General features: G+C 36.5%; 4 protein-coding genes and 1 long non-coding RNA gene across 8 annotated transcripts; 1 reads left to right on the forward strand and 4 right to left on the reverse strand.

Moving 5' to 3' along the window:
* LOC103931803 lies at positions 1-7,538 on the reverse strand. Of its 4 annotated transcripts, none has more exons than XM_048582458.1 (8): positions 6,967-7,538; positions 6,435-6,784; positions 3,903-4,067; positions 2,609-2,682; positions 2,412-2,528; positions 1,463-2,269; positions 890-1,106; positions 1-721 (listed from the first exon to the last, which is right to left on the reverse strand). In XM_048582458.1, the coding sequence occupies exons 2-8, from the start codon at positions 6,724-6,726 to the stop codon at positions 321-323; spliced, it is 2,073 nt and encodes a 690-aa protein (XP_048438415.1). In that variant the 5' UTR covers positions 6,727-6,784; positions 6,967-7,538; the 3' UTR covers positions 1-320. The 4 variants fall into 4 exon arrangements, with proteins under 4 accessions (XP_048438415.1, XP_048438416.1, XP_009341244.1 ...); XM_048582459.1 differs by having other exon boundaries at positions 6,435-6,798; XM_009342969.3 differs by lacking the exon at positions 3,903-4,067 and having other exon boundaries at positions 6,967-7,534.
* Positions 7,539-9,143: 1,605 nt separating this feature from the next.
* Positions 9,144-9,958, forward strand: LOC103930926. The gene has a single exon (XM_009340644.3). The coding sequence runs from the start codon at positions 9,145-9,147 to the stop codon at positions 9,772-9,774; it is 630 nt and encodes a 209-aa protein (XP_009338919.1). The 5' UTR covers position 9,144; the 3' UTR covers positions 9,775-9,958.
* A 136-nt stretch (positions 9,959-10,094) lies between these two features.
* On the reverse strand, positions 10,095-11,022 carry LOC103943808 (TPD1 protein homolog 1-like). Its single transcript, XM_018643993.2, is given in 2 exon segments — positions 10,095-10,668; positions 10,671-11,022. Coding segments are annotated over 2 exon segments (375 nt in total). The 5' UTR covers positions 10,756-11,022; the 3' UTR covers positions 10,095-10,378.
* A 4,626-nt stretch (positions 11,023-15,648) lies between these two features.
* On the reverse strand, positions 15,649-18,888 carry LOC103927973 (putative protein FAR1-RELATED SEQUENCE 10). The gene is made up of 4 exons (XM_009337301.3): positions 18,610-18,888; positions 17,239-18,378; positions 16,703-17,146; positions 15,649-16,618 (listed from the first exon to the last, which is right to left on the reverse strand). Exons 2-4 carry the CDS (start codon positions 18,259-18,261, stop codon positions 16,007-16,009), a joined length of 2,079 nt encoding a protein of 692 aa, XP_009335576.2. The 5' UTR covers positions 18,262-18,378; positions 18,610-18,888; the 3' UTR covers positions 15,649-16,006.
* A 1,555-nt stretch (positions 18,889-20,443) lies between these two features.
* On the reverse strand, positions 20,444-24,825 carry LOC103956638. The gene is made up of 9 exons (XR_007257737.1): positions 24,781-24,825; positions 24,296-24,349; positions 23,903-23,964; positions 23,586-23,638; positions 23,115-23,168; positions 22,578-22,720; positions 22,221-22,306; positions 21,266-21,323; positions 20,444-20,708 (listed from the first exon to the last, which is right to left on the reverse strand). It is a non-coding gene; the product is annotated as an uncharacterized LOC103956638 (long non-coding RNA).
* Positions 24,826-25,588: the final 763 nt, after the last annotated feature.

A 25,588-nucleotide genomic window follows, 5' to 3' on the forward strand; every position in this document is an offset into this window, starting at 1 on the left:
TTGACTCAAAATATACTATTAAGATACATACATAGGGCAGTTTTCACAAGTTGCTACACAAGGCATGGGTGCAAAAGCACGCACCAATTACTCCTGCGTATTAATTGAGCTTCTGCCTAACACCTGATCACCATTGGATCACATTTACTTGGAGCACTTGGAGTTAATTAATCTATCAGATATAAAGCTGTACACCTTCCAATTCCATGATGTTAGAAACTTGATAGTTCTTTTCCTCTATGCCGACAGTTCGTCTTATCTACAAGAACCAGGCCCCTAAACCTTCCACAATCTTATCAGCAAGGTCAAAATTCTCGACCTCAGCCACGAGCAGCCACTTCTGTGGCTTCTGGTGCTTCACATTTCTCCGTTTTGTTACAAGCACAATCATCACTGCCATTGCCGTCACTTGAATTGTTAATTTCGTCTTCATTACTGGTACAAGGCTGCTTCCGCAAATTCACCCTCGTCACCTTTCCCGAGTCCTCATCCGGTGGGGCTAAATCTGGTGACTCCTGTTTCTCTTCAACAGCTTCATGTTTAGAACAAGTTTTTGCCATAGAACTAGCAGAGATTGATAAGAGCTTCATGCTAGAACTGATACTTTCAGATACATATGAGAGTATATCAGGCTTTGCCTTCACATCAACCCATCTGTTCTCAACCCAGTCTTTGGAAGCCCTAACATCCTTTCTCTGGAAACTCATCAGCTTCTCCTCACCTAGGATACATTGAAAGAAACATCACTCATCCCGATAACTGATCGGAAACCCAGATAAAACATTTTACCAGTTTCGATAGGTTTAAGTCAACTAAACAAAGCACTATCTGAAAGGTAAGAAACATAATTTAAATCAAATACAAAACAGCTTTCCATCTGAGAGGATACCAGGGAAGTAGACTTGTATAGTATCAGCCCCAGAAATGCTAACTGCAGTAACAACACCTTCCCACCAGCCATCACACCACCACGCATCAACTGCTACTCCAACCTCAATACAACACTCTGTAGAAGCATTGAGACGAAAGGGTCGGATTGTCAGGCGACCTGAGCATCTCATGCCTAGTTTATCTGGAGCAGCAACTTTAAAGGCAGGGACCCACTCCTACACATTAAAAAAAAAGTGAAGGTCTAAATTCATTCAGCGATTAGTTTACACAAACAAGCCAATTACCAAAAAGGTAACATAACATTTCTTGCAAATGCGCATACTAGAACACAATGTTAACTTACAGGCAATTTGTTAATTCAACTCATAATCATGCATTCAAATCACTTCGAATAGGCGAACAGCAACCAAGCTACATAGTAATATTTACTTGAAGTAAAAAAGTGACTACAGATTTATTTCTGAGGCAATGTCAACAAAATATATACCAAAAAAATGTTTTCCCATGCTCCCTATGTTCTAATATGAGCCAGAAACGAATTCAAAATAAAGATCTCTATAAGACCACATACCTCGAGATTGCCAGATCCATCTACATCTTGCAAATCATCATATTGAACTTTGAGAAGCTTCTGAGATGTCTGCAAGACCTGACAACTGAACCAACATCCTCGTATGCCACTATCTTGACAGAGCAACTCTATCTTTTCATCAACCTTAAAAGACACTGGACATAGGGGCTCTGAACCAGCAATCTTAACTCCCATGGTTTTCCTTGATAATTTTAATTTCAACTTTTGGTATGTTGGAACGCAATTTGGTAAATGACTCTCAGTGACCAAATTTTTAACACCAGAATGTCCCTGATTCACCTCGCTGCTTCTGTTTCTCTTAAGGTTCACCCTCATAGGATCATCAGGTGCTAACTCTTCCTCATCTTCATGACAAAATTTATTGTACTTGGCTTTCTGCTTGGAGATGTGGACATCTAAAGACGACAGAATTGCTTGATTAGAATAGCCCCGCAATTTAGCAAGACTGAAGGGCTTAACCTTGCAGTCCTCAAATTGCCGAAGGCACATAAATATTCCAGAGGAAGATTTTTGAGCTACAACAGCCAAGCATTTTTCATAGTGCTTAGGAGTCAGAACTGTTGCAGGACCATCAACACACTCAGCACTGATCACCTGAACATGAGGTGTGATAAAAACTTCTCTGGGGTGTGGATTCAGAGTAATCACATCCTTGACTTCCCGAGTGTGGTGAAACCAACGCACTTTAACCTTTTTCTGCCCTTTCTTGTCTTCATACATGTCTTCCACGTAACCTAGGTAATGATATTCTTCTTCCAAAGCCATTACAAACACAAAGGAATGGACCTGAAAATCAGGGTCACAATAATAAACATTACACCACGTATCAATGAAAATTAAAAAGATGCTACTTAAGGAAATAAAGAGCACCACTAAATGCAGAAATAATAACTTATACAACAAAAGAGGTAGATCATCTGATGCTTACAGAAATGGTAGTTTCATTCTTGTAAAATGCTGGATAATGCTTCAGCTGTTTGGCACAAATCCAGGCAACACCAGACCATTCAATGTCTGAATTGTGAACTTTCACTTTCCTCGGAACCTTGATAGGAAAGGGAGAACTTAGTAAAATGTATGTATGAACCCAAAATCCAGACTTAGCAAATAACAGTATGTGAATACCGTGTGATCAGGCAGAGAAGTTTGACGAGCACCGAGTCCAGACAATGGTTGTGTTGCTTCATCTGTTGGAGAATCTGTTATAGAAGAGTAGGTTTGCTTTAAATTTATACTTCAAACTCAAATGAGCATTAGTGGAGTGAAAAGTGACAAGGGACCATACATGAAAGCATAATGCAATAACTGATCTTGGGAATTCGAAAACTCAACAGTTAAAAAAAGTGTATCAACAAGTGACAAAGAGGCAAACCATGGTATGCATTCCAATCTTTGCTAGTCAGCACAGAATTTTCAACCCATAAGAAGGATTTTACCCATAGCAGGCTGCCCAACATTCATGTATTTTCTAATTGAGAATGGACTAAATACAGGAACATAATCACCTCACCAATTGGCCCAAAGTAGGTATTCATGATGCCTTATGGTAACATTTGGCTCATGTGACGATTGGAAAACACTAAATTAAAGCTAACAAAGATTAAAGATTGAAAAAGATAGATGACAAAGAAAGGTACTCAAGCAGCCAGCTTACTGAACTTTGTTTAATGATCAATGACCAAGGTGAACAAAATGTTAATTTCACAATATTAATAGATTAAACCTTAGAAACCCCTGTAACAAGAAACAAGCCTTAGAAAACCCAAAATATGAGAAATCATTATTCAAACCTATTAATGCCCAAAATAACTTAATGCTTCCAATTAAGCTTATCGCGTTAAATTTTCATTTTGTACACTATCAGAGGTTGACAAATTAATTTCTTAAACCAAAAAGTTTATGAGAGGTTGAAAGCAACGGAACTATGGAAAGAAAAAGTTTATGCAATTTCTCCAAATCAACAGTTTCACATGTTACTCAAAACAGGAATTTCAACTTAAATATGCATGTTTGGCTACAATTTCACATATTGTGTTGTATGATACATTACACTCGCTACATAGTCTCCGTTGAACAGAAGCAAGGACTCCATAGCCAGATTCTCAATTCCTAGGGGTGTAAACAAATAACTACTTACAGGAACTAAAATCTTCCAAAATTTCCCAGGTGAGAAACAAAGGCCACAAAATTAGGGTTTTAAGATTCACCGCCCGCACCTCTTCCAATCGCCCCCAACCCATGAAACAAAACCAAAATGAAAGAGAGAATAAATAATTCACATCCGGTTAAAATTCCAAAATGTTCAGTGAGCAATCAAATCGTGGTTCTAAAAGGTAAACATGTAATAAACACGAAAGAGAGTGCAAAACACGAAGCAAAAGAAATTAATAGGCATAAAATTTAAGGTCTGATAGAGTACCCATTCTATCATTAGAGGTTGAAAATTCCGTCGACGAACTCATACTAGCTCTCCCTCTCTCTCTTTCTCCTCCCTTCCTTAAGTGGGTGCAGTGGATTTGTGAAGATTGAAGAAGTAGAAGGCAAGGATGTTTAATGTGACATGAGAACAGGCCGGCAGAAAGAGCTTATAAAGAATGACGATAAAGAGACACGTAACAGTCAGCCTCTCCTTTCTGGAAAGATGCTGAAATATAATTGGCTTTACATTTTTCTTTTCAAAAAGTTGGATTTCGGTTTATCAAGGGAAACGAAATTAATACAGGCAATCTCCTCTAACCATAAATCACTAACGTATGGTATTAACGATTAAGTTATTCACTTTTTTTTGGATTCCAAATCCAAAATAATTTTCATTTCTAAGAGAAAAGGTGGCCAGAATACTCCCTCCATTCTCATAACAGAAAATATTTGAAAGGTAAAATTTATCTAATGCAATTACTGTTGATTAATAGGAAAGGAATTATGTATCAGCCCAGATATCTTCTGATTACGTTACATTCCTAATGAAAAACTTACTTGATTTGATTAAGAATGGTTTACTTGGTTTTAGAACTATCGACTATACCATGTGCAGATGCAGGCGCTTAGAGCTACATGTAACATTCCTAAAGAAAAACTTAACAGTGGCAAAACCCAATACTGTGGTATGCTATAATAGGTTATTGTAAGAAATTCAAAGGCGTTTAGCATGCTTCCCAACTCCCAATTAGATAAACAATGTAAAAGAAATTGCCTCACCAAAGCAAAGGCAAACTGTATGCTATATATAAAACTGGAAATGTCTTTTGCCATATATAAGTGGGACTGTTGTAAAACATGTTGGACAGAAATACCTTTACATATTAAAACTAAGTTGTTTCAAAGAAAGTTTCTTTCCCAATTTTTTTTCCTTCTTTCAATACTCTAGCCATCTGTTAATGGAAAGCACATGAGCTTAGAATTACATCCTAATGAAAATATAGCACCGGCAAAACACAATGCTTTGATATGCTAAAATAAGTTCTACCAAAGTTCAAAGGCAGGTTCAAGTATGCCCCTTATGCGGCCACACCCAATTACTAAAAAAATGCCCCCTGAAGCAAAGGCAATATAACTCTTTATCATACACAAAAGTAGGAATGCCGTACAACAGTAGTTGGACAAACATCCTCATTAAGACTCTGTTGTTTGGGGAAAAAAATTATTTCTTTGTCCTTTTTTGCCTCCTTTCCGTATTCTTGCCTTCCCTTTAATACATATATTTTATTTCTCGAAAATATAAATTATCACCATGCCATCTCTCTTAAGTTATTAGTTCTCAGTATTATACTCACATAATTAAAGCTCACTATCAGAGCAATTTACTTAAAAACATATATCCAATATATCTCAACCTTGAGCATCCAATAAATTATTTATTCATTAAATAAACTCCATACATTTTAAAAGTTTGAAAACCTCGCATACCATTAACATAAGAATACACCACCATGTTTCAATGTTCAGAAATAAAATCATTCTAGTCTATATTTCACGTAGAAAGCACACATACGGACGCAAGCACATGCACATGCATGCTCACTCACACTACATAACCTAACGTACAAATTAGAGAACATACTTCCATTACTTTCAAAACTTCCTATGCTAGTATAGATGAAACCATGTACTCTTTCAAAAGTGCAATTCTAGGGGAGGATCTTAGGCAAATATCATCTCAATTTGCGCTTCCAAATATGTTCAGAGCTAGAACATTTAGTGGGGAGATAGACATGAATTAAATAAACAAATTTTTCATGTTGCTGTGGGTGGCTCAACTGGCATGTAAACCAAAGTTGTTCACAAACTAATATAAATTTCAACAGCTTCTGAGACAACAACAGACTTAACTAAAGAAATTCTGGATAAGAACTTCCTTTTTTTTCCAGTTATTCACCTCTGATTCTAAACAAAATGAAACAAACGCACAACATTGAATATAATTTTTCTCAAAGTCACCTACTTGTGTGAGACTTGTTAGGGTAGCGTTAATATCAAACTTATACAAAAAGTTCCAATTCATTTTTAACTAAAGCATTATGATAATCAGTCTGCAAAATTTAAAATCCAAGATTCTAATTATAAAGATAAAAGATGCAATGTTCGAGGGACCTACTACTGCTTGCCCTACACTAAGAAATTTACATCAATGCAACACAAAGATGACTTAAGTCAATCTCACAAGTATCTCCAATGCAACCTTTACATAATATATCGCTACCCCTTAGTAAAGTATAAGTATAACCATGCTCATGAAATTTGTTATTCTAAACATGGTATGTCAAGGTCTTCTTCCGTATTGACATTCTATTCAAAAAAGTATATTGAGACAATTATTATCATAACTTGTATTCATAAGCTTAAATCCACTCACAAATCACAACAAAGGACGATATTATTCATCATACTCAGCCAATGCCATCAAAAATTCCATAAAGGGAACCTGAAAAGTGCGATATATAACTTAACATACCAGGAAACTCCGACCAGCACCGCCTCGAGACCAAGGAAGTAAGCCATTCTACAACTTCTCTTCTTGCTCTCCATTTGGTACACACATTAATGAATCCCTTGGACTCGTAAGTCTCCACAAACTCATCCGAAAGAACATACACCATGTGCCTTATACTCCTCTCAGTCCCTACAACAGCAAGGACTAATTCCCCTGATGCCTCCTTCAAGTAGTAATGGACCACACGGCTACCGCGCTCTTGACACAGAGTGTGCTCCTCCCACGACACAAAACTATGAGTATTCGTCATCATCTCTATATTAAGACACACCCAAAATCACAGAACAAGAAGCCCCCTTTTATCACATTACCTGAAACATCACAACTTCACAAGAAATAAGCTTTTTGGTACTCAAATAACAACCCAATGGCCATAAAACCCTAACTTAGAACTTGGGTTCTCATAAAAACTCAATCTCATTGAAGAAAAAGCACAGTAAAGTTCAGATAAATAATAAACAAACAAATAAGAATGATAGGAAAGAAAACCTACCATTGCAGGTACTCAGGGAGCGGAAATTACTCAAGCCAAAAAGCCTCCAAAAGAAAATAAAAACTGCCCAATAGTGAAAACGAAGAGAGAGAGCTAGCGTTGCTGTAAAACCTAGACCCAATTCAAAAAAGACGAATTGGGTCTACCTCACTCTCAGCTGGTTTCAGCGGAAACAAACAGAAGATTGAAATGCCATTGACGGCGAGGACGACGAAGAAACCCAAAGAGCGGAAAAGCGAGAAACAAACAAAAGGTGGGGTTTTTCAGCGGGTTGAAAGGTGAAAGCAGAGCAGAAAAGGAGTGAGCTTTTCAGTGAAAAGGGGAAGGAGGAGAGAGAGGGAAGGAGGAGAGGGGAGGGGGGAGGGGGAGGGGGAGGGGTGAGAAGGCTATGGAAGTCGAGGGGAGGGGCGGAATAACCTAATGTTTAGAGAGGGAGGGAGAGGGAGGGGCGGCAGCGGCAGGGCATGAGTCAGGGGTTTTGCAGAGCTTGGAGACCAAGGCAGCCCATGACATCTGGTGACGGTGAGGGAGAACTGGTAAAAGCTAAAACAGGGAGACTACCATTGACTTCGGTAAGTGATTTAAGCTGACCAAGAAAGAAAATACCAAGTAATATAAGGTAAATGATACCTTTAATTTTCATAAAAAAATGTCTTTTAAATCAACTAGCTAGTTACTCTACTTCGCACATTTTCCTTTCTGGCCCCTCTATAGCTCCTCATTTTGGTTAATAAAAATATCTAATTGGATAGAAAGCAAGCTGTCTTAAGAGCTAATTTAGGATTCATCGATGAAAATGCAACTAGGTTGTAATTCAGTTACCATTGTTGTAATATAGCCAAAGAATTGTTTTAATTGAAATGCATGTACAAATTATAAGTGACGAAAATTTACATACAGGTAAAAAAATAACGAATATATAATTATCATTATAATTTAGATACGACTGAAATCAGTTAAATCTAGATCAATAACCATTAAAAGTAAGAAATAATGATAAGTGAAGTAACTTTAATTAAACACATGGACATGGTGGTGGCTATTGCATAGCAACCCAAGAAGGAGAGGATTCTCTTTGGATTCATTTTGTGGGGATCCTAAGGATCCTCACATCCTAGTCGTTCATCGTAAATCATGTGGCCAATTTTCGACATGTACTATTTGTGTTTAATTTTAAATAAAATAAAAAATCAAATGATTTATGACTGCATAATGCACGATGAATGACTAAGATGTAATGATCTATAGGATCCCCACAAAGTGGATTCGAATGGGATCCAAATCCTTATTCTCTCATCTTTATTGTGGAGGTTGCTTATGCTTTGGTGGTGTCTCTAATTCATGATTTTTTTAGCCTTAATCACTCTCTATGGTCTTGTCTCAGAGATGCAAAAGGTTAATCAAAGAGAACTGAAGTTGCAATTTGCATCATATTCATAGAGAGCTTAATTTTGCAACTGACTAGTTAGTCAAGTTTAAATAATATAGCGAGAGGATTTCCAAGAGCTTGCAGAGATTCCTTCTTGTTTAGTTTAAACTCTTTTTTATGGCTACTCTTGAACCGCTAGACTAGTTGTTCATGTGTTTCTTTTCTCTTTTTCTTCCATGTTACCGAAAAACAAAAACCCTACAATGAAGAAATCATACTCTTGTTGTATTTAAAAATTGATATATTCAATCAAGATTTAGTTTAATTTAAAAAGTGAAGGTTTTGATGAATTTGAAATGATTCATAGTGTATTTTAAGTTCTAACAAATTATGTTTTTTCCCTCGAAATTTTGGAGAAATTTACTTGAAAATTCTTATGAAGTTTAGGAAAATCAATTAAAACTCCATCAAACTTTATAAATTTATAACTCTTAAAAAATTACAGAGGTTAAAAGAAAGTTTGATAGACTAGAAAGAGATTACAAGATTTTCGTGCACATCCCTGATCCCACTCCATTCCCATATGATTTGGTGAGGCCTTGAGGGACCCAATAGGCCAGTGGGTGCATAGACATTGAATATTCAACCTCCTCTTATCAAAGTTATCTTGTTTTAAAGAAATATAAGGCCATGCAACCATGTCCACAAACTTGGAATATCAGAAGGATAATATAGAACGAGATATCTTGTATAGCTTTGAGACTTTGGAGTGAGAGAGCAGAAGGTCCTCTGCTTGAGAGCTCCCAGAAATGAAAATGTCTACACTGAGCTCCCAATTCCACCTCCTAAAATACCCCGTCAAATATTCTTCATATCCATCCTCAAACCCTAACTCATTTATCATCCCCATCTCCCTACCAAAACACCCTCAACATCCAACCATATTATCATCTCTCCCTTCCGAAGCCACAAGCAATAGTCCACCAACAAGAGCATCCGCTACAAAATCCAAGTTATATAGTGTAACGCTCGTCCGGAAAGAGTCTGTCAACGATACTTCCACCCCAATAAACTCCAGCGGAAACAACGCGTCAAGGTTTTGGATAATGGGAGCTGTTTCCGTAGGAGTTATGGCGGCGCTGATGGCGATGGACGAGCCAAAGGCAATGGCGTTGGGCCCCGAAGGGCCGCTGATGGAAGAGTTTTGGGACAATGTACGGAGATATGGACTGTATGCTCTCACGGTGAGTACAGGTGCTCTGTACGCGACCTTCGCGCCGCTATACGAGTTGTTGAAGAACCCTATTTCTGCAATTCTCGTTTTGGTAATATTAGGGGGAGGTATCTTCATCTTCTCCCAAGTGCTTTATGCCATGGTTGGTGTCTCAGATTTTAGTTATGATTATGGATATATCAATCCATGGATTCCTTCCATGTAAGTAAAGACTAATTAAGTAAAGACACAACTACTTTTTGATCATGCCTTCCTAGAGCTAGGAAGTTTACTTCTATATATTACACTTGTGTATGGAAGCAAATGGGAAGCAGTTTAAAGTTAAATTATTCCTTGTACTTTTAAATATTATCCAAGTTTGGCAACTAGTAATTGTTGGCATTTTGCTATTTTTTTTTTATTCAATTCCACAAGAATTCTCCATGCAAGACGTATGTTCTTTATTAAGAAATGGTAGCAGTCATTGATATTATCAAAAATGCATTAATAACGTGTTGGTATACATTTTGTTAGGGACAACAAAATCAACACAATATATTATTGTCCATGACATTGTTCAAGATGCATCAATAATATGTCGATTGTTGGCCAGATAGTATCAACATATCATCGATAACTTCGACACCATGTACTGAAAAAACATTCATTTAATAGCCCGACTACAACTTCCGCTTTCCAAACTTCAAACAATAGTTCATCCTTGCACACATATAGGCCAGAAAGCGAGTCTATAATTAAGAACCGAGTCATATGTTTTGATTGAGTTTGAACAAAAGATTTTATGTAGCTAGGCTAGCTTTGTGAGTTGATCAGCAGCAAACTACAGATGAAACGGATAAAGGGTAACGGAAACTGTTGGCATACTGGAAAGATAGGGTTTCTCCGGGGCCAAGAGCCTCACCATCATTGACTAGGCAGTCATCGTAGTCATTGCGCCTGAAAACTCTGGGATTCACCAGGCGGGCGGAGCTAAACCATCCACATCTGACGTGAATGTCGGATATGCTGCAACCTGAAACGCAGGCGTTGAGAATCTGAACCGTGTAGGTTGGAATTCCATTGGGAAGTGGGGCTGTTTGGCCTTGGAATATTACTATGCCGTGCCGATACGATTCATGTCTCCTCCTGGTCCTCTATCACCACCCTCATCTACATCAAGTAATTTTATGCAAACTTTATCTGTCATTTCCTCTCCAATGTGATGATTGTACAAGGAGTTCTTATAAAGCCGAAATTCCCACCATAACCTAATTTAGAATAAGCCATGAATGATTATTTTTTTGTGAATTATATTTAGTTGTTAGGTATGACTTAAACAACTTCTCTTAGTGATCTCATACTTAGTTGTTCATATACGAAAAATCTAGGTTTTCAACTTGAGATTTACTTACCTTTTCATTTATTGTGTATTAGTTAATGATAATTGTTTCTTACACATATCAATCCATTTCTTTTCTTTTTAAAGAAGAAGAAACGATAAACACAGGTCCATTCTTGGTAAATAAACATGCAAGTGATATTGCATACAAGGGTTCAAATACAAACTTTTGGATCCATGAGTAAATGCTTAATTATGTTAAAAAAATAGCTTAATATGAATAAACTAGCTTTAGTCTAGTCTAACATTACTTCTCTGCTTAGTAATTAAAAATATATCGTTTATTCAAAATAAAATAAAAAATCTCATAGCTTGGTATGAATTGTGTAGTAGTATGATAAAATTATTATAATGGGCCAATAAATGAGCATTGTATGGGCCTCCTTTGCCCAAAAATTAATGAAGGGTCTCAACCCATGGTAATTTTGGACACGTCCATCACATTCTAAGACTGCATAAATTATGCCGGGTCAGAAATGAATCTGAAGGTCCACCGAACCACAGTCCATATGACCTATATTTGATAAGGCCCAATCATGTCGAACCAAATTGATGTCACGCTTTCTGATTTACTGATTTTACTGCATTGACATCGAGAAAGTTCCCTTCCAGTATATTGTGACAGGCATATTAATGACCATGCAAAATTCGATGAGTGACGTGGAGTAAAACACACACACACACACACACACAAAATAAACAGTATTTAGCAAAGTTTATCTTTAAATGATGTGGATGTTGATAATTAAATTATTATTAAAGTGTTAATTAACATGCTTATTTTTTATTAATGACATATTATTTAATTTATCGATTTATTTTAAAATTTTGATCTCTCAAACATTATCTATTATAAGTTAGTAGCGTACCGTCTTGTATTATCAGTACAAGCGTGGAGAAAGGGGTTAATAATTACCAGCTGACTGCTGCAATAGCTTCCGGGCAGGGCCTGTAGTGTGGGTTTCATTGGAAAAGACCTGCCTATTAATGCCAGCTGCTGCTTCCCCAACACCTCCCAAGTGAATTAACTCCACAACTGCAATTCAATAAATACGTACATGTTAATCAAAACCTCTAGTAATTAATATTTCAAAAAAATATTAGAAAACACTTGATTTAGAAAGCCAATTGAGGTAATCAAAATTTTAAAACATTTTTTTTGTAGACCACAATGATGTGGTCTATTAAAGATGCCTAAAAATTTGATTTCCTAAACATTTTTCAGTCAACTAAGACAGGTACTTACGCCGTATTTAATTAACTATTTGGTTGATATTTTTATGAATATGTAAAATTAAAACATGCAAGTAAATAACTAGCTAGATTAATGGAATGGATCATGAAGAAAGTGATGGAGTAGAAATAAAGTATCTATGAATGAGCTTAAACAATTATATCCCTTAAACAAATGAACAGTACAAATAGATCCGTCGTTATTACTATACCAAGGCAGGCAGGTATGCATGGCCAAATTAATATTATCGATCTCGAAACTAATGTAATTAGTTTTCATAACAGAATCAGGATATTAAGAGTAAAGGGTTAGATCGATCCATGCATGATGCATGTGGGGAAGGACGAACTTAAGTTGTAGTACGTAGTAGGTATACCGAAGAACAAAGCAACCACAGAATTAGATATGCAAAGTTTCCTGCAGCCATTGTCGACGGTTCTCAGTATTACGCCTCCTCTCATCACGGTTGATCAGTGGCTTCGAAATATTGTGCCTCAAAATAACATATATATAACTGCACTTCACAAATTACCAATTTATCAGCTGTATGCACTGTAAGTATATGTATATATACATATATATCATCAGAAAGAATCAAAACAGTCTCAGAAAATTATTTCAGAGAAAAAAAGTGAAGTGAAAAGGACTAACCAGGTATTTGAACCTTGCTCTTCTGAGAGACGGTCACTGTGCTTTTCAGCGGGATTACTTCAAGACTCAAGATGTAGATAGATTTAAGATGATATAAATATATACATGAAAAGATGGTGGGAGAGGGAGAGGGAGAGAGAGAGGGCGCTTGAACTGTTGAACACATGAACTTATAATTACCTCGTTCAAAAAAAAAAAAAAATTACGGATAATACTTAATTGGACTTCAATATGCAATTTAATACACAATTAACATTGCTTTTGGGGTTTTGCATGGGAAATGTTGACTGGCTGACTGCAGCGCCTACTGCCCCAATCAATTTCTTTTGTCCAGATTCCAGCACTAGGAAGGGACAAAAGTGATACTCTCCGAATCTCTTCTAACTAATTCATCAAATTAGGAAGATTCATACGTTAAAATTTGATCAAACGGTTAAAATTATTATAACTGTTAAAGTGAGCTCCTGTTTGTAATTATTGGATTAAATTTCAATAACACGTATTTCTTAATTTAATGAATTAAGAGGAAAAGATCCGAAAAGTATCCTTTCCAGAACGGACTAAATAGAAAGAAAACTGGGTACTTGATCCGGAGACACACACACACACATATATATATATATATAAGGATAATGTAAAAGAGATGAAACTGTACCAAGCTTCTTCATTCACAAACACACAAAAAACCAGGCCATTCATTCCCTTGTAACCCTAGCTTCTTCATTCATTAAATCTGTAAGCAATCACACTCACATATATATATGGATCATCAAAGTAGTGAGGATCAGAAGCTCCAGGCTATTGACAAATTCATCAACAATAAGTACCATGCCAAGTTGTTTATGATAAGGACATTGAAGTTTGTAGTCTCAGTGTCTTTGCTGTCCTTGTTTCTTTTTGTAACATAATCAGGTTTTTGTTTACTTCCCGATTCCTCCAATCAGGTCAATGCCTATTTCTCCACATGCTTTTGTCAATCTTTACCCACACCCTCGACAGGAAGTACATGTTTCTTATTTGTAATGAAATCCTTGCTTTTCTTGCAAAAACTTCGATTAATTCTTGCGGTTGCAGTTATAATGTTGAATCCGATGAGCTTATGTCCGACCTCGGTGGAAAGTCTTAAACATCATCATCAGTTAATTCTAACTTATCTGAGATTGGGTCGTCTCTCGGCCAGGATGACATCGCTTATGTGGCTGACGAAGGAGAAGAAGAACCAACGTCGACTTCAGAAGAAGAAGAAGAAGTTGGACAACTACAAGATCTAGAAAAACAACAAAATGTTTCGTTATATACAGAGAACCATGAAGAAATGCAGCCTGAAGCTTTCATTGCAGCAGCAGAAGATGAAGAAGAAGAAGAAGAAGATGAAGAAGTCAGTCTGTCTTTGATGGAGCAAGGAGGAGAAGAAATGGAAAGACAAGAGCTAGCAACAAATGTTGACGTTGGAGATGATCAGTACGGCTCGAAGATGAGCAGTACAGATGAATTGAACAAGAAATTCGAAGAGTTTATAAGAAAAATGAAGGAGGAAATCAGGATTGAAGCCCAACGCCAGCCCATTATTGCCGCTTAATTAAGGGGATATTAGTTTTTGTCCAAAAGCTGAAGCTGCATATGTTTTGTCTAGTTTGTAAACTGATTGTATCATCATCATCATCAGTATGTTTAATAGTTTCCTTAATTATTGTATCTAGACTTGATAGTACTGGAACGTCTCCTTTATGTTCTTGTTTCCATCGTCTATTATATTATTTTCATGTTAATTAAATATGAGTCATATACCCTGGACTAAAGTCTATCACATCATATTAAACTATTTGAGTATATCTCTCGAATAAAAAAATATTGTCTTTAATGTTTTTTAGCCACTTACACAGATACAAATTCACTAATGAACTAATTAATTAATTAACGTTATGAATTTTGAATCTTTACATTTATCATTCGTGCATTTACACGCATTTAGACTAATTTTGGTAATTGAAATAATCAAATTAACTGAATGAGTTCACGCTATATTATAACATAATACATGTTTGCACCTTATCATGCTGAATAAGAGAATAATATGACGTGAACTCATTCAGTTCATTTGATGAATTGAATGGCCAAGATTAGTCTAAATGCGTGTAAATACACGGATGATGAATGTAAAAATTCGAGATCCATGTATCATTAACAATAAAATGAAATCAGATATTATTTGACAAATAGGCAAATTATTAGGATATTAAATTATTAGTGGATTGGATATTAGGATATTAAATTAATGGATTGGATGACCATGTTTTCATTCCATGGCAAATTGGTTTTTGCCTTTTTGTCATCTACTAGTTTTGTGGAGTGTGAAAACCGACCATTCGATGCGCTTCAACTTTCACTCTCATTCTTGCTTCCTATATACACTGTTAAGATGACTAATATCACCGACACTTCGGACTCTCTCGATCTCCTCTCTTTCCCTGTAGGGTAGTGTACTGTACGTAGGGGCCCCTATCCAATGTTGATCGATGAAATTGGTTGGCGTCATCCTGCCAATTCAATCAATTATGAAGGGAAAAATCTAGAACTAGATGGGGCAAATCATGAGTAGGAATGTCTGACCACAACAATCTCTCACACTGCATTGCAGGTGGGATCAGCGTGGCCCAATACAAGGGATTTCCGTTATCGTGAGACAATGACAAGATGCGAGTGGCAATTGCCCAAAAAGATGTGTCATGCCAGCAGTTCCAGTACTGTTTGCCGCAATATATTAGTAGACCTAAAGGCTTGGTAAGCTATCCAGAAAGAAAGGGCAAGAGCACAAAAACTAGAAGAAACTCTGCTTTACCAACTAAATTTTACCAATGTATATACAGAGTACATCACCTTAGGTAAGTACCTCTCTCCACATCCTCTTTGTTGTGAATCTTATCATACCATACATCAGCAAGTTACAAAGTCTTTTTTCAAGGTGCTTCTGAATTCTGATTATCCCTTCTCAACATGTTAACACTTTTCCGCTTGAAACAAGAGAAATCGAATGCAAAGTCATATTGTCCCATCGCCTTTCCTCGGGATCATAACTTCGTTACCTCTGACTGTACTCCCAATTCCTCAAAACATGTTGCAGTTGCATTTGCATTTGTTACCAATACAGTACACACGACCTACTGCAGCTTCAAATTAGCCAGTAGGGGAAAATGTCAGATCCATAGCTACTCCTTCACATTCTGGCATATTTCTAACCTCATTAAGAATCCTTGTGAGCTGTGTTGTCAATTCCCTGTGAACATAATCAGAACGCTCCTTTGTAACTGATGATTCTGTTAACAGGGTATCAGTAAGGCATTGATAATCTTGAAACCATTCCTCATCACTAGTCCGAGCAATGTGGTCATCGTAATAATCAAGCGAGCCTTCTTTCCGCCATCTATTTAAACAGTATTTGTCAGGAAGCTGAAAGTAGTTCTTGACCACATACACACGTAGAGAATGTCTGCATAACAATCCTGAAGATTCAAACTCTTTACAGGAACAGTGGACCTGTTCCTCTTCTGGTATCCATATCACAAGACGCTCTCCCTCAATCTTCTTAAAATGCTGCACAAGATATGACCCATTGGCCATTTCAGATACAGCATATTGCATGGCGAGCACAAGTTCATGCTGGAAAGCATTGAAGGCAAAAGGTGTCAAAATACTCCTTGCGTGCTCTTCAATAGGAATGCTTGTTTTAATATGCATATACTGCATCTCTCGATGTGACTGATTTTGAAAATTGGCAGAAATACCAACCTGCAAGGTGTTCAAGCATAAGAAACCATACCAATTAAAGAATTATAGGCATATATCAAGCATAAAAGTTATTAACCAATATACCTGCTCGAAAAAGCTACGCAAACATGTTTGTGCACTGAAAATTCCTTTGAAAAATGCATCTACAGACTTTGAATATATTGTCGTTGCCATACAAGCAAGAAAGTAACCCTTAATATAGGATTGAGCCCAGGATTCCCGGAATGAATAAAGTAAAGCAATATGTTTATCAGTAGTAAGCCCAAACATTGAAATCATTTGATTCCACTGAAGCTCAAAATCCTCGGAACTCTCCAGCCGATATAACTCATCAAACTCAGATTTAAATTCTATACAGCGTGGTCCAGGTGAAACAGAGAACCAGCTAGATATCTTGGGAAGAATATCCCAAATGGAAATGACATGCTTAGTGCCCGGTAATTCACTTCTTATTGCATCTCTAAGCTCAGGATCGAGATCAGTTAGAATTGTTTGTGGGAATCTCCCTCTCATGAAACGAACAAAAGTCTGTATGAAAGAAGTAAAAATCATTGTAAGTGGACAGATACAAAGACACAGCTAATCTAAAATCGGTAAAGTGGGTGTATTGGATAGCAAACCTGTAAAGCCCACGAGAAGGAACGACGTGTTTCATCTTGCAAAAGAACGCAACCAAAGAAAATGGTCCTTCCATGGTTGTCAATGCCAAGCCATGCTCCAAAAAGCACGCCATATGTGATTGACTGATATGAAGTGTCAAAATAAACTGCATCACCAAACATAGTGTATGCATGGACTGAATCACCGTATGACCATGCAATGTGTTCAACCTTATCATTCTCGTCAACTGTAAAATCATAAACAAAATCTTCGTCCGCTTCTTTTGTCCCTTTGCATGCCTCAAGAAGTTCCAATGTATCGTTCTCCCGTTTTTCAGTGAGCAAAGCATCATTTTCTTGGACAACTTTCTTACGGTTTTGAACAAAATTTCTAACGTCCCTCTCTAAAAAGGGTAACTGTCCACCTTGAATCCCCTTTTCCAACTCCAACACCTTCACTATGTGGTGTATGGGGAACCCAGCTTTAGAAAGTAATAGTATCCGCTCTTGATCAGCCTCATGAATTTTACGATAAGCAGGAAGCAGTCGCACTTGGTCATCTTCCAAAAGTTCATGGTTATGGACATTACTGAATTGCACAACAAACCATTGAGAAACTCCATCAACGACCTCCTTGGACAAATACATTTTTGCATCGCATCCACAGCGGACTGACTTCCTATCCCTGTGGTGTTCCCCTGTAGGCTTCTTCTTCATGGGTGCAAACCCGGAACGATAACAAACAAAGTCACGCTTATAAATACCCAATTGTGGGCTAAGTCGAGACCGCTCTTTCCTAATTGAGAAACCGTTTTTCCTAGCGAAATTGCCATAATACTCAAACGCATCATCGTCACTCTTAAACACCATTCCAACATAGGGGGAAACCATAGCTTCCGATGTTGTACTATCATTCTTAACCAATTGGGATGCTATGGATGATGCCTCTTCAGAGTCTCCCTTATATGTCACATAGCATTTCCAATCCCCACAGGGGCATTGCTGCCGCCTAATCCATATGTTTTTCAATGGGATAGAAGTCATTAATTACACTTCAAAATCAACACCCAGTCTCCTACTCCAAGACTCAACCTTTACCTACTCTGAAAATCCTTTGAGCGACCCAGAAAGCTAGCTCGCATCGCAGTATAACCACAAACCCTTTAACAAAATAAAAAATTGAAAGAAATCAGAAATGGGCTCTTCTAATTGTTAGGATATACACTCTAACAACATATGCAACCAAATGGCACAGACACGGAAAAGGGGTTTAACACAACAGATTGGAGAACGAAAATCAGACCCAGATAACTAAAAAGATAACAATTTTGAGAAATATATCGAATGGAATAAAAGAGCAAGGATGGAAGGGGATGATGAAGAATCACGTACCCAGTGAAAGAATGACTACGAGAGAGGGAGGCTTTGCCAAAACCCTTGTTCCGTCTTCAGCTTCCTCCACACAGCTGAGTGTCCCTATTCCTTTCTCCTTTTTTCCAGCTGCTATGACACAGCATTTCACAAGTAATGAGAGCAAATTAAATGGGTCGGGCCTCTTGACTAGTCTGAACTGGATCCGATGTCTTACCCAGCCCTTGTATTGTCAAATGACTGTTTCCGTAAAAATGACAAAGGTACGTATCAAACGATACCCTCGTACCTTTGTAAGACGAATTTAAGCGCTTGAAATAGAATAGTTGAAACAAACTTCACACATATACTTTTGGCGTGATGAGATGTGGACAAGTACGAGTCAATCATGCGACGCGTCCAAGTGGATTTGAAATGCCACTAAGTCGCTTAGCGGTCTAAATCCACCCAGTTGGAAGCACCAGAGTGATTCTTGGTTGCTTCTTTACCACTGTGTAACTACGACATAGAAAATATTAGTAAAGTTTCTTGCATTTTTTCTTTGCTTGGTAATTAGTAATGATATGTTGAGCATGCATTTATTTTCTCAGTTTCTTCTCTCTGCCGGGTATCCAATCGGTCCGCGTTTCTTTGATTGAGGCAAATATTGGATTAAGATCTTGAGGCTTCTGAGATACTTTTAATCCTCTTTTTCTTTCTGCTCAGTGTCATTTAGGTAAGGTAGCAAGAAATTGAATTTTTATTTTTATGTCTTTAGATAAAGAAAGTCATTCTATTTTTACAACCAGGAGAGTTTAATTGAATTTTTATTTTTATGTCTTTAGTAATGACGAGAAAATATGCCCACGCGTTGCCGCGGGACTTGAATGTATTAGGCGCAATAGGCATGAATAGTTTCTACAAAAAGCAACTAAAAAGACATAGCACCTAAGAATCAATGAACAATTGAGACATCTTACTCATATGTGAACAAAAGTACTATTTCTTCTTCAAATTGAATCGAAATCATTGATCAAGCAATTAAACATTCCTACTGGCAAATAATTGACCCCCAAGAGTTGAGCAGATATATAGTGACTGGAAAAATACAAAGTGAGCACCAATGATACTGCACCAGTACAAAGAGCATCACTCATCAGCTAATCTAGCTTGAAATGATAGGGAAAGAACCTTGACTAAGATCTTCAATCACTGAGACAGCCCAAATGAATAAAGAAAAACACAAATAATAAACACGGCGACAAAGAACCTGAGAAGCAGAAACAAACTTCTATGCACAAAAAATTTGTGCAAGTAAACAAACATCCAGTTGTACTGAGACTTTAATGATCCATGTTTAATAATATAACTTAAACCCAACCATGAATTTACAAAAAATTTAGGTAGAATTATTAACATAACTCAGAAAAAAAAAGACTCAACTTTGCAATTAAATTTCTTACATAACTTAAACCCGACAAATTTAACTAATTAGATTCATCCACAAAATAGATTTTAACATAACCTCAAAGAGTTTCTTCTAACCAAGTAAACCATTACTCAACAAAAAACATGTAGACAAAGCTCTTATCAAAATCATAATATTGTAATGAACAGGAACTTCGCTACACACTTTTCCAAAACGAAGGAAAAATCTACTTTGTAACTTAACTTAATATACGAAACCACCAATTTAGTCACCTAAAATTCATAACCAACAAAGAAAGCAACTCCAAATCCTCAGGTTTACACATGTAAGAGCCAAAGGTCAAGTTTTTACAAAATAATCATCCCACAATATGAAAAAGCAGATCGAAAAATTTAATTTTTGAACAGAAATAAGCCAAAGGTTCAATTTTTACAGACACTGATCATTTTATACACAATAAGCATACATAAAAACATAAAACTTGACAAATTTTCATTAACTTATCAACCAATACAAAGAACTTAGTGGGTCCTGATGAATGAAAAATAATTCAGAATTGTTTTTACATTTTTATTATATTCTAAGTTTTTCACGGAGCCAAATTAAACCAACATGCTTAAAAGAAAAAATTGATACCTGTAAGGCTGGAGACTGCTTTCAAGGCCTTTTTATTTTCTCTGTTGTTATGTAAATCCAATTTCACTACCACCTTCTGCAGAAAGAAAACAATTTTCAATTAACAAATTGTTTTGGGAGAGAAATGGAAATTCATTAATACAAATACCAATACCGATTTCTGGGATTTTAGGGTTCTGTTACCCTTGCAACTGAAAGCCTAAAAATCCCAGAAAAATGCCAAGAAGCTTAAGCAGAAAAAATCATATTTTCAACAACCAAAACCCAACATCGATTTAATCATAAACGAAAGAAGAAATTAAAATCTAAACAAAGTCACAAATTAACGAATTGAAAACCCACAAAAAAAAAACATAAAATAAAAATAAGCAACTGACCTTAAAACAAAGAATAAATACACAGAACAGAGAAGAATACCCAAAATGAGAGAAAATGAAACAAATATATAGAGAGACAACCATCCCCAAAAACCTGACCTAACTGTACTAAGATATATGGCCAATTAATTGTTCAACCGGTAATGGATTGCTGGATATTCTTAGCTGCCCTTGTAGTTCTTGTTTGTCATATTCGAACACAACTGAGGAAAAATAAATATAAACACAAAGAGGGAAGAAGATATAAGACAATTACCTATTTAGTGAGTTCTTGGACCTATTTAAAGAGTCACTGGAATGAAATGAAGCCAACTCTGCAACAGAGAAACAAACTAAAAGTCAAAATCCAGAAATTCAAGTTTAACTCAAATCAAATATAATAACCAATTAAGTGAAACTTTGCTTGCTATATATGGATATGCATGCTATAAGAAACCATTCATTTGTAGATCATATAGCATCATCAGTATTATACTCATTGTTTCATGTAATCAGCCTACTACATGGGGAAAACACAGAAAAAGGAAAGTAGAAAAGTAGAAGACATAATACTTGAGTATTTGGCAGAAATAGTTAGCTTTTGAAAAAAATTGCTAAACTGTGTTACAAATTCAATCGTTAGAGTTGTTAAAATTCACTTTCATCTGTACAATTCAAACTTCCACACATGTATTCGTACAGTTTACCAATTGTCACACACTGCTAATTGCCAATATAGCAAGATAATGAATTCCGTTAACGAAAAAAAGGATATGCAACTTAACTTGCCATGCCAAAGAAGCTCCATAAGAGTTCAAAAATAATACTCACTTAAAACAATGAGTACATTCTAATCCAACAAATACTAAAACAGAATAGTGCCAGCATAACGACTTGGCACGTTAACCTTTAGGACATCTAAATTATCATATAATTTCCAATAGGTCACTATAGATTTTAGGGGCTCATAAACAATTAGCCTAATCTTTTTCTTTCATCTTGGCCTATAAATATTAAAATGCAACCAAATCTTCAACGTAAAAAATGAGAAGATGACTTTGATTTCTTTATAAGAAAAGTCAATAACCTTCCAATTGGCCGATGCTTATCCAATAATCCAAATATATTTGTATTGAATTATGATATGACACCGTAAGTTTCAAGCATTTAAATCAAATTTGTAGTAAAAAGCGTAGGCAAATGAAGAATAATGTTCTCTTCCATATCTCAACCTTATGCTTGCAATGTATCCTTTGCTTCTTTTTTGTCTTCAGCATCTACAGTTCTTTAAGGCAGGTTTTGCAGCGTCTGCATTCACCTATATAGGGTTTAAAATGTTTTAGTCAGAGAGTAAGGAGAAACAAAATGAAATGCTCCAAGGGGTAAACCCCAGCAAGCAATAAGAGTATATTTTGAATGCAAAATGGCAATTAGGAGTCATAAGTACCTTAAAAAAATACTTCTGAAGCGCAAACAGTCCCATATAAGGGTAAGAAAATTAATAGAGCAGAGAACAAAGTACTCACTATAAAACATTTTAGTTCTTTAAGAAAAATAAAGCAGGGTTCAAAAAGGATAATGAAGCATACCAGTAGGTTCCCAATATCAGATAATGATTTCTTTCTTGGCCCAAGATTGTCATTTGATTCTGCCGGCTTCTGAACTAAAGCATTCTGAAGTAGCATTGCACCTTAGGAAGCCACTGAGCTATCCTTCTCCACTTCAGTTGTATCTAAGCAGTTCAAAATGCCATCAGCCGTCTCTGATTGTGACAACTCATTCAACTTAATTTGGTTATCATTAATAGCCTAAATCAAACTACAACTTTATCCCGTGAAATCAAGGAAAACCACCTGTGTCCAATTTCATGTCAACACCTCAATTTATATCGCATCCAATTAAACTACTACAACAACATACTGACAAAGTGAACATGGAAATTCATATACCATTTGACAATACCAAATCAAGCAATTTCTAAAGACCATAAATAGATCCTACAAAGCAGAAACCCTATCTCATATGCATTAAAGCGATTAACAAACTCTCGGTGAATCATCATAAAATTAACCCAATTTCTCAATTCCAAAAACAGGAAAGATTAAGAAAGGGTTCTGAGTTCTCACCATAACCAAAATAATCATATTGTTTCAGTATGAACTCGGGTCAATTTCCGTCATCTGCATTAACAAAAACAATAACTTATGTCAGTGCATTCCACCATAAATCAATTCCTAAAATCAACTGCATATCACAAAGTTACCCAAAAGACACAAAATACCTGAAAATTACTATATTAGCACTCCCTCCCCCCCAAAATCAGAAATCTAGAAAATAGAACTTGATAACATTGTACGTAGAAAGCAAGGTATCAATAATTTAGGTGGTTTCCCAGGACAATAATGAGCTTGCAGAGACCATATTCATACATGGATGCACAAACACATAGAGACACTACAGAGACCATTTGATGAAAAAAAAAAAAAATAGAGATGCTCAGAGACTCAACACACACTATTCATAGATCCATGACTTAGAAATTCTCAGATCTGGTTAAAATTAATAAAATAAAATAAAAATTAAGGGATGTGAAATACCTCTTATAGTCTGGGCTCTGTTACCCTGATTCCTTCACCGGCTTGAGGCAAACCTGAGGAGATCGGCGATTAAAGGATAAGAAAACTGGCGGCCATGTTTTAGTTTTGTGATAGAGAGAGTTCAAGAGAAAAAAGAAGAAGGGGATACCCCTTCCCTTCTGAGATCATCTAACACCCATACACTATATTTACACAACTACACTAATCAATACTCATAACACATCAATGGTCCAACAATTATGGAGCTCGAAATTTCTATGAGGGCCAATCAAATCATAAATTAAAATGAAAACATGTAAGTAATTAAGAATTATTACTTGCTCAATCAGCTCCTTCTTGTCACTTCAAGGATTATTCAATTCAACCTGATTCGATCAAACTGCATCACTCAACAAAACAAACAAAAAATAAATTAAAAATGAAAATCAGGGGAGCTAAATAAATATACACTGACCTACTTTTTGGCTAGAAAACCCAAAAAGAGCAATTAAACAGCAGTGCATAATGATGGAATTTCTATGAAAAAATATGAATGAGTTTTCCATTAATAATTGAGCCCGAAATAAAGAAGGCCTTTCTCATCTTGATGCAGGGCGGATAACAAAAACATTATGTATGGATTAATGTATAATATTTGAGATCCTATCTGTTTTTTATTGACTGATGTTTCAACACCAGTCAGCTAATTCATATCACACATCCATACATACCTGAGAACGCTTATTCCCACCACCATAATGTTGTTGCTTTAGTATGTTTTTTCACTGAGAAGAAAAGGAAAGAGCATCATGAAAAATTTAGTTCCAATATACCTGAGAACAATTCACATGTTATTACCTTAAACAGGAGTTAAAATTACTCACCCTTTTTCTTTTTCATCACACCAAGACAAAACTAAAGGAAGACTTCTAATCCTATAAATTAGCAAATACTCTACTATCCTAAATTCCTAATTCCACGTGACTTCGCTGCCCCACGCCTTTGTCCCCTGTCTCCCATTAACTAAAAACACTCCCAAATCACATCAGCCAGCCATACAACAAAGCCACTGGCCACATCAAATATTAGGCACGATTTAGGTAACCAAATTCAACGAATAGAGTTCGGATAACGAAATGCAAAGAACACGATACGTAATTGTAAAATTCAAGAACATGATTCAGAGGATTTGAACTATATTGTGTTGAAGACTTACCGAAGAGCGACGATTCCAGGTCGGTAGCGGTCAGGCTTCTTGACACCTCCAGTTGTGGGTGCTGATTTTATTGAAGCCTCAAAATTAAAACAATTAGCAACTTAGATCCAATAATCTGATTGTTTCTCGGAAAAAATAGCTTGCAATTATTGACCCAACACAGATTTTGCAGCATTAATTAAGAGAGAATTATAGTTTTATTTACTTGTGACTAAATCTTTCTTGTTTTGTGGTAATTTGTATAGCAGACAGCCAAACAATATATATAATTATTCAAACAGATTAAGACTCGTAATCAAATCAAATCGTTTCTGGTGCAGCTGCTGAACAATGAAGAGCTGAAGCGACTCCTGCTTTTGAGTGACAGAAAACTCTGCAGTGACTCGAACAGAGAAATTGAACTAATAATAACAAAGAGTTGGGATCACGATACTCACCAAGACCAGATCGAAACGAAGCACAGCCTCTCTCCCCCTTGAAATCTGAAATCCCCACCCAAAAAACCACGCATGGGCCCCCATGACGCAAACGATGGAGTAAGACGACATAGGCGAGGGAAGGCAGACGGCGGTGAGAGGAGGATAGGATGGACGCGAGACCGTCTGTGTCGTTCTCGTCGGGTCTGTGAGACGGAAGAGGCAAGGAGGGTTTGAGAAGGAAACGAAAAAGACCGCCTTTACCATCGTTCTTCCTTCCCACGATCATCAACACGTATGCATCAAGACTAACGGCAGAGAGGGCCAGTGGTAGTCTTGTAAATAAACTGAAATGTCTTACAAAACACTGTTCATTTCTACAGTGCAATTTT

Source organism: the organism of the source record quoted next, unplaced genomic scaffold (genome assembly GCF_019419815.1).
Source record: "Pyrus x bretschneideri cultivar Hongxiangsu unplaced genomic scaffold, Pyrus_bretschneideri_v1 Contig19, whole genome shotgun sequence".
Taxonomy (NCBI): domain Eukaryota; kingdom Viridiplantae; phylum Streptophyta; class Magnoliopsida; order Rosales; family Rosaceae; genus Pyrus; species Pyrus x bretschneideri.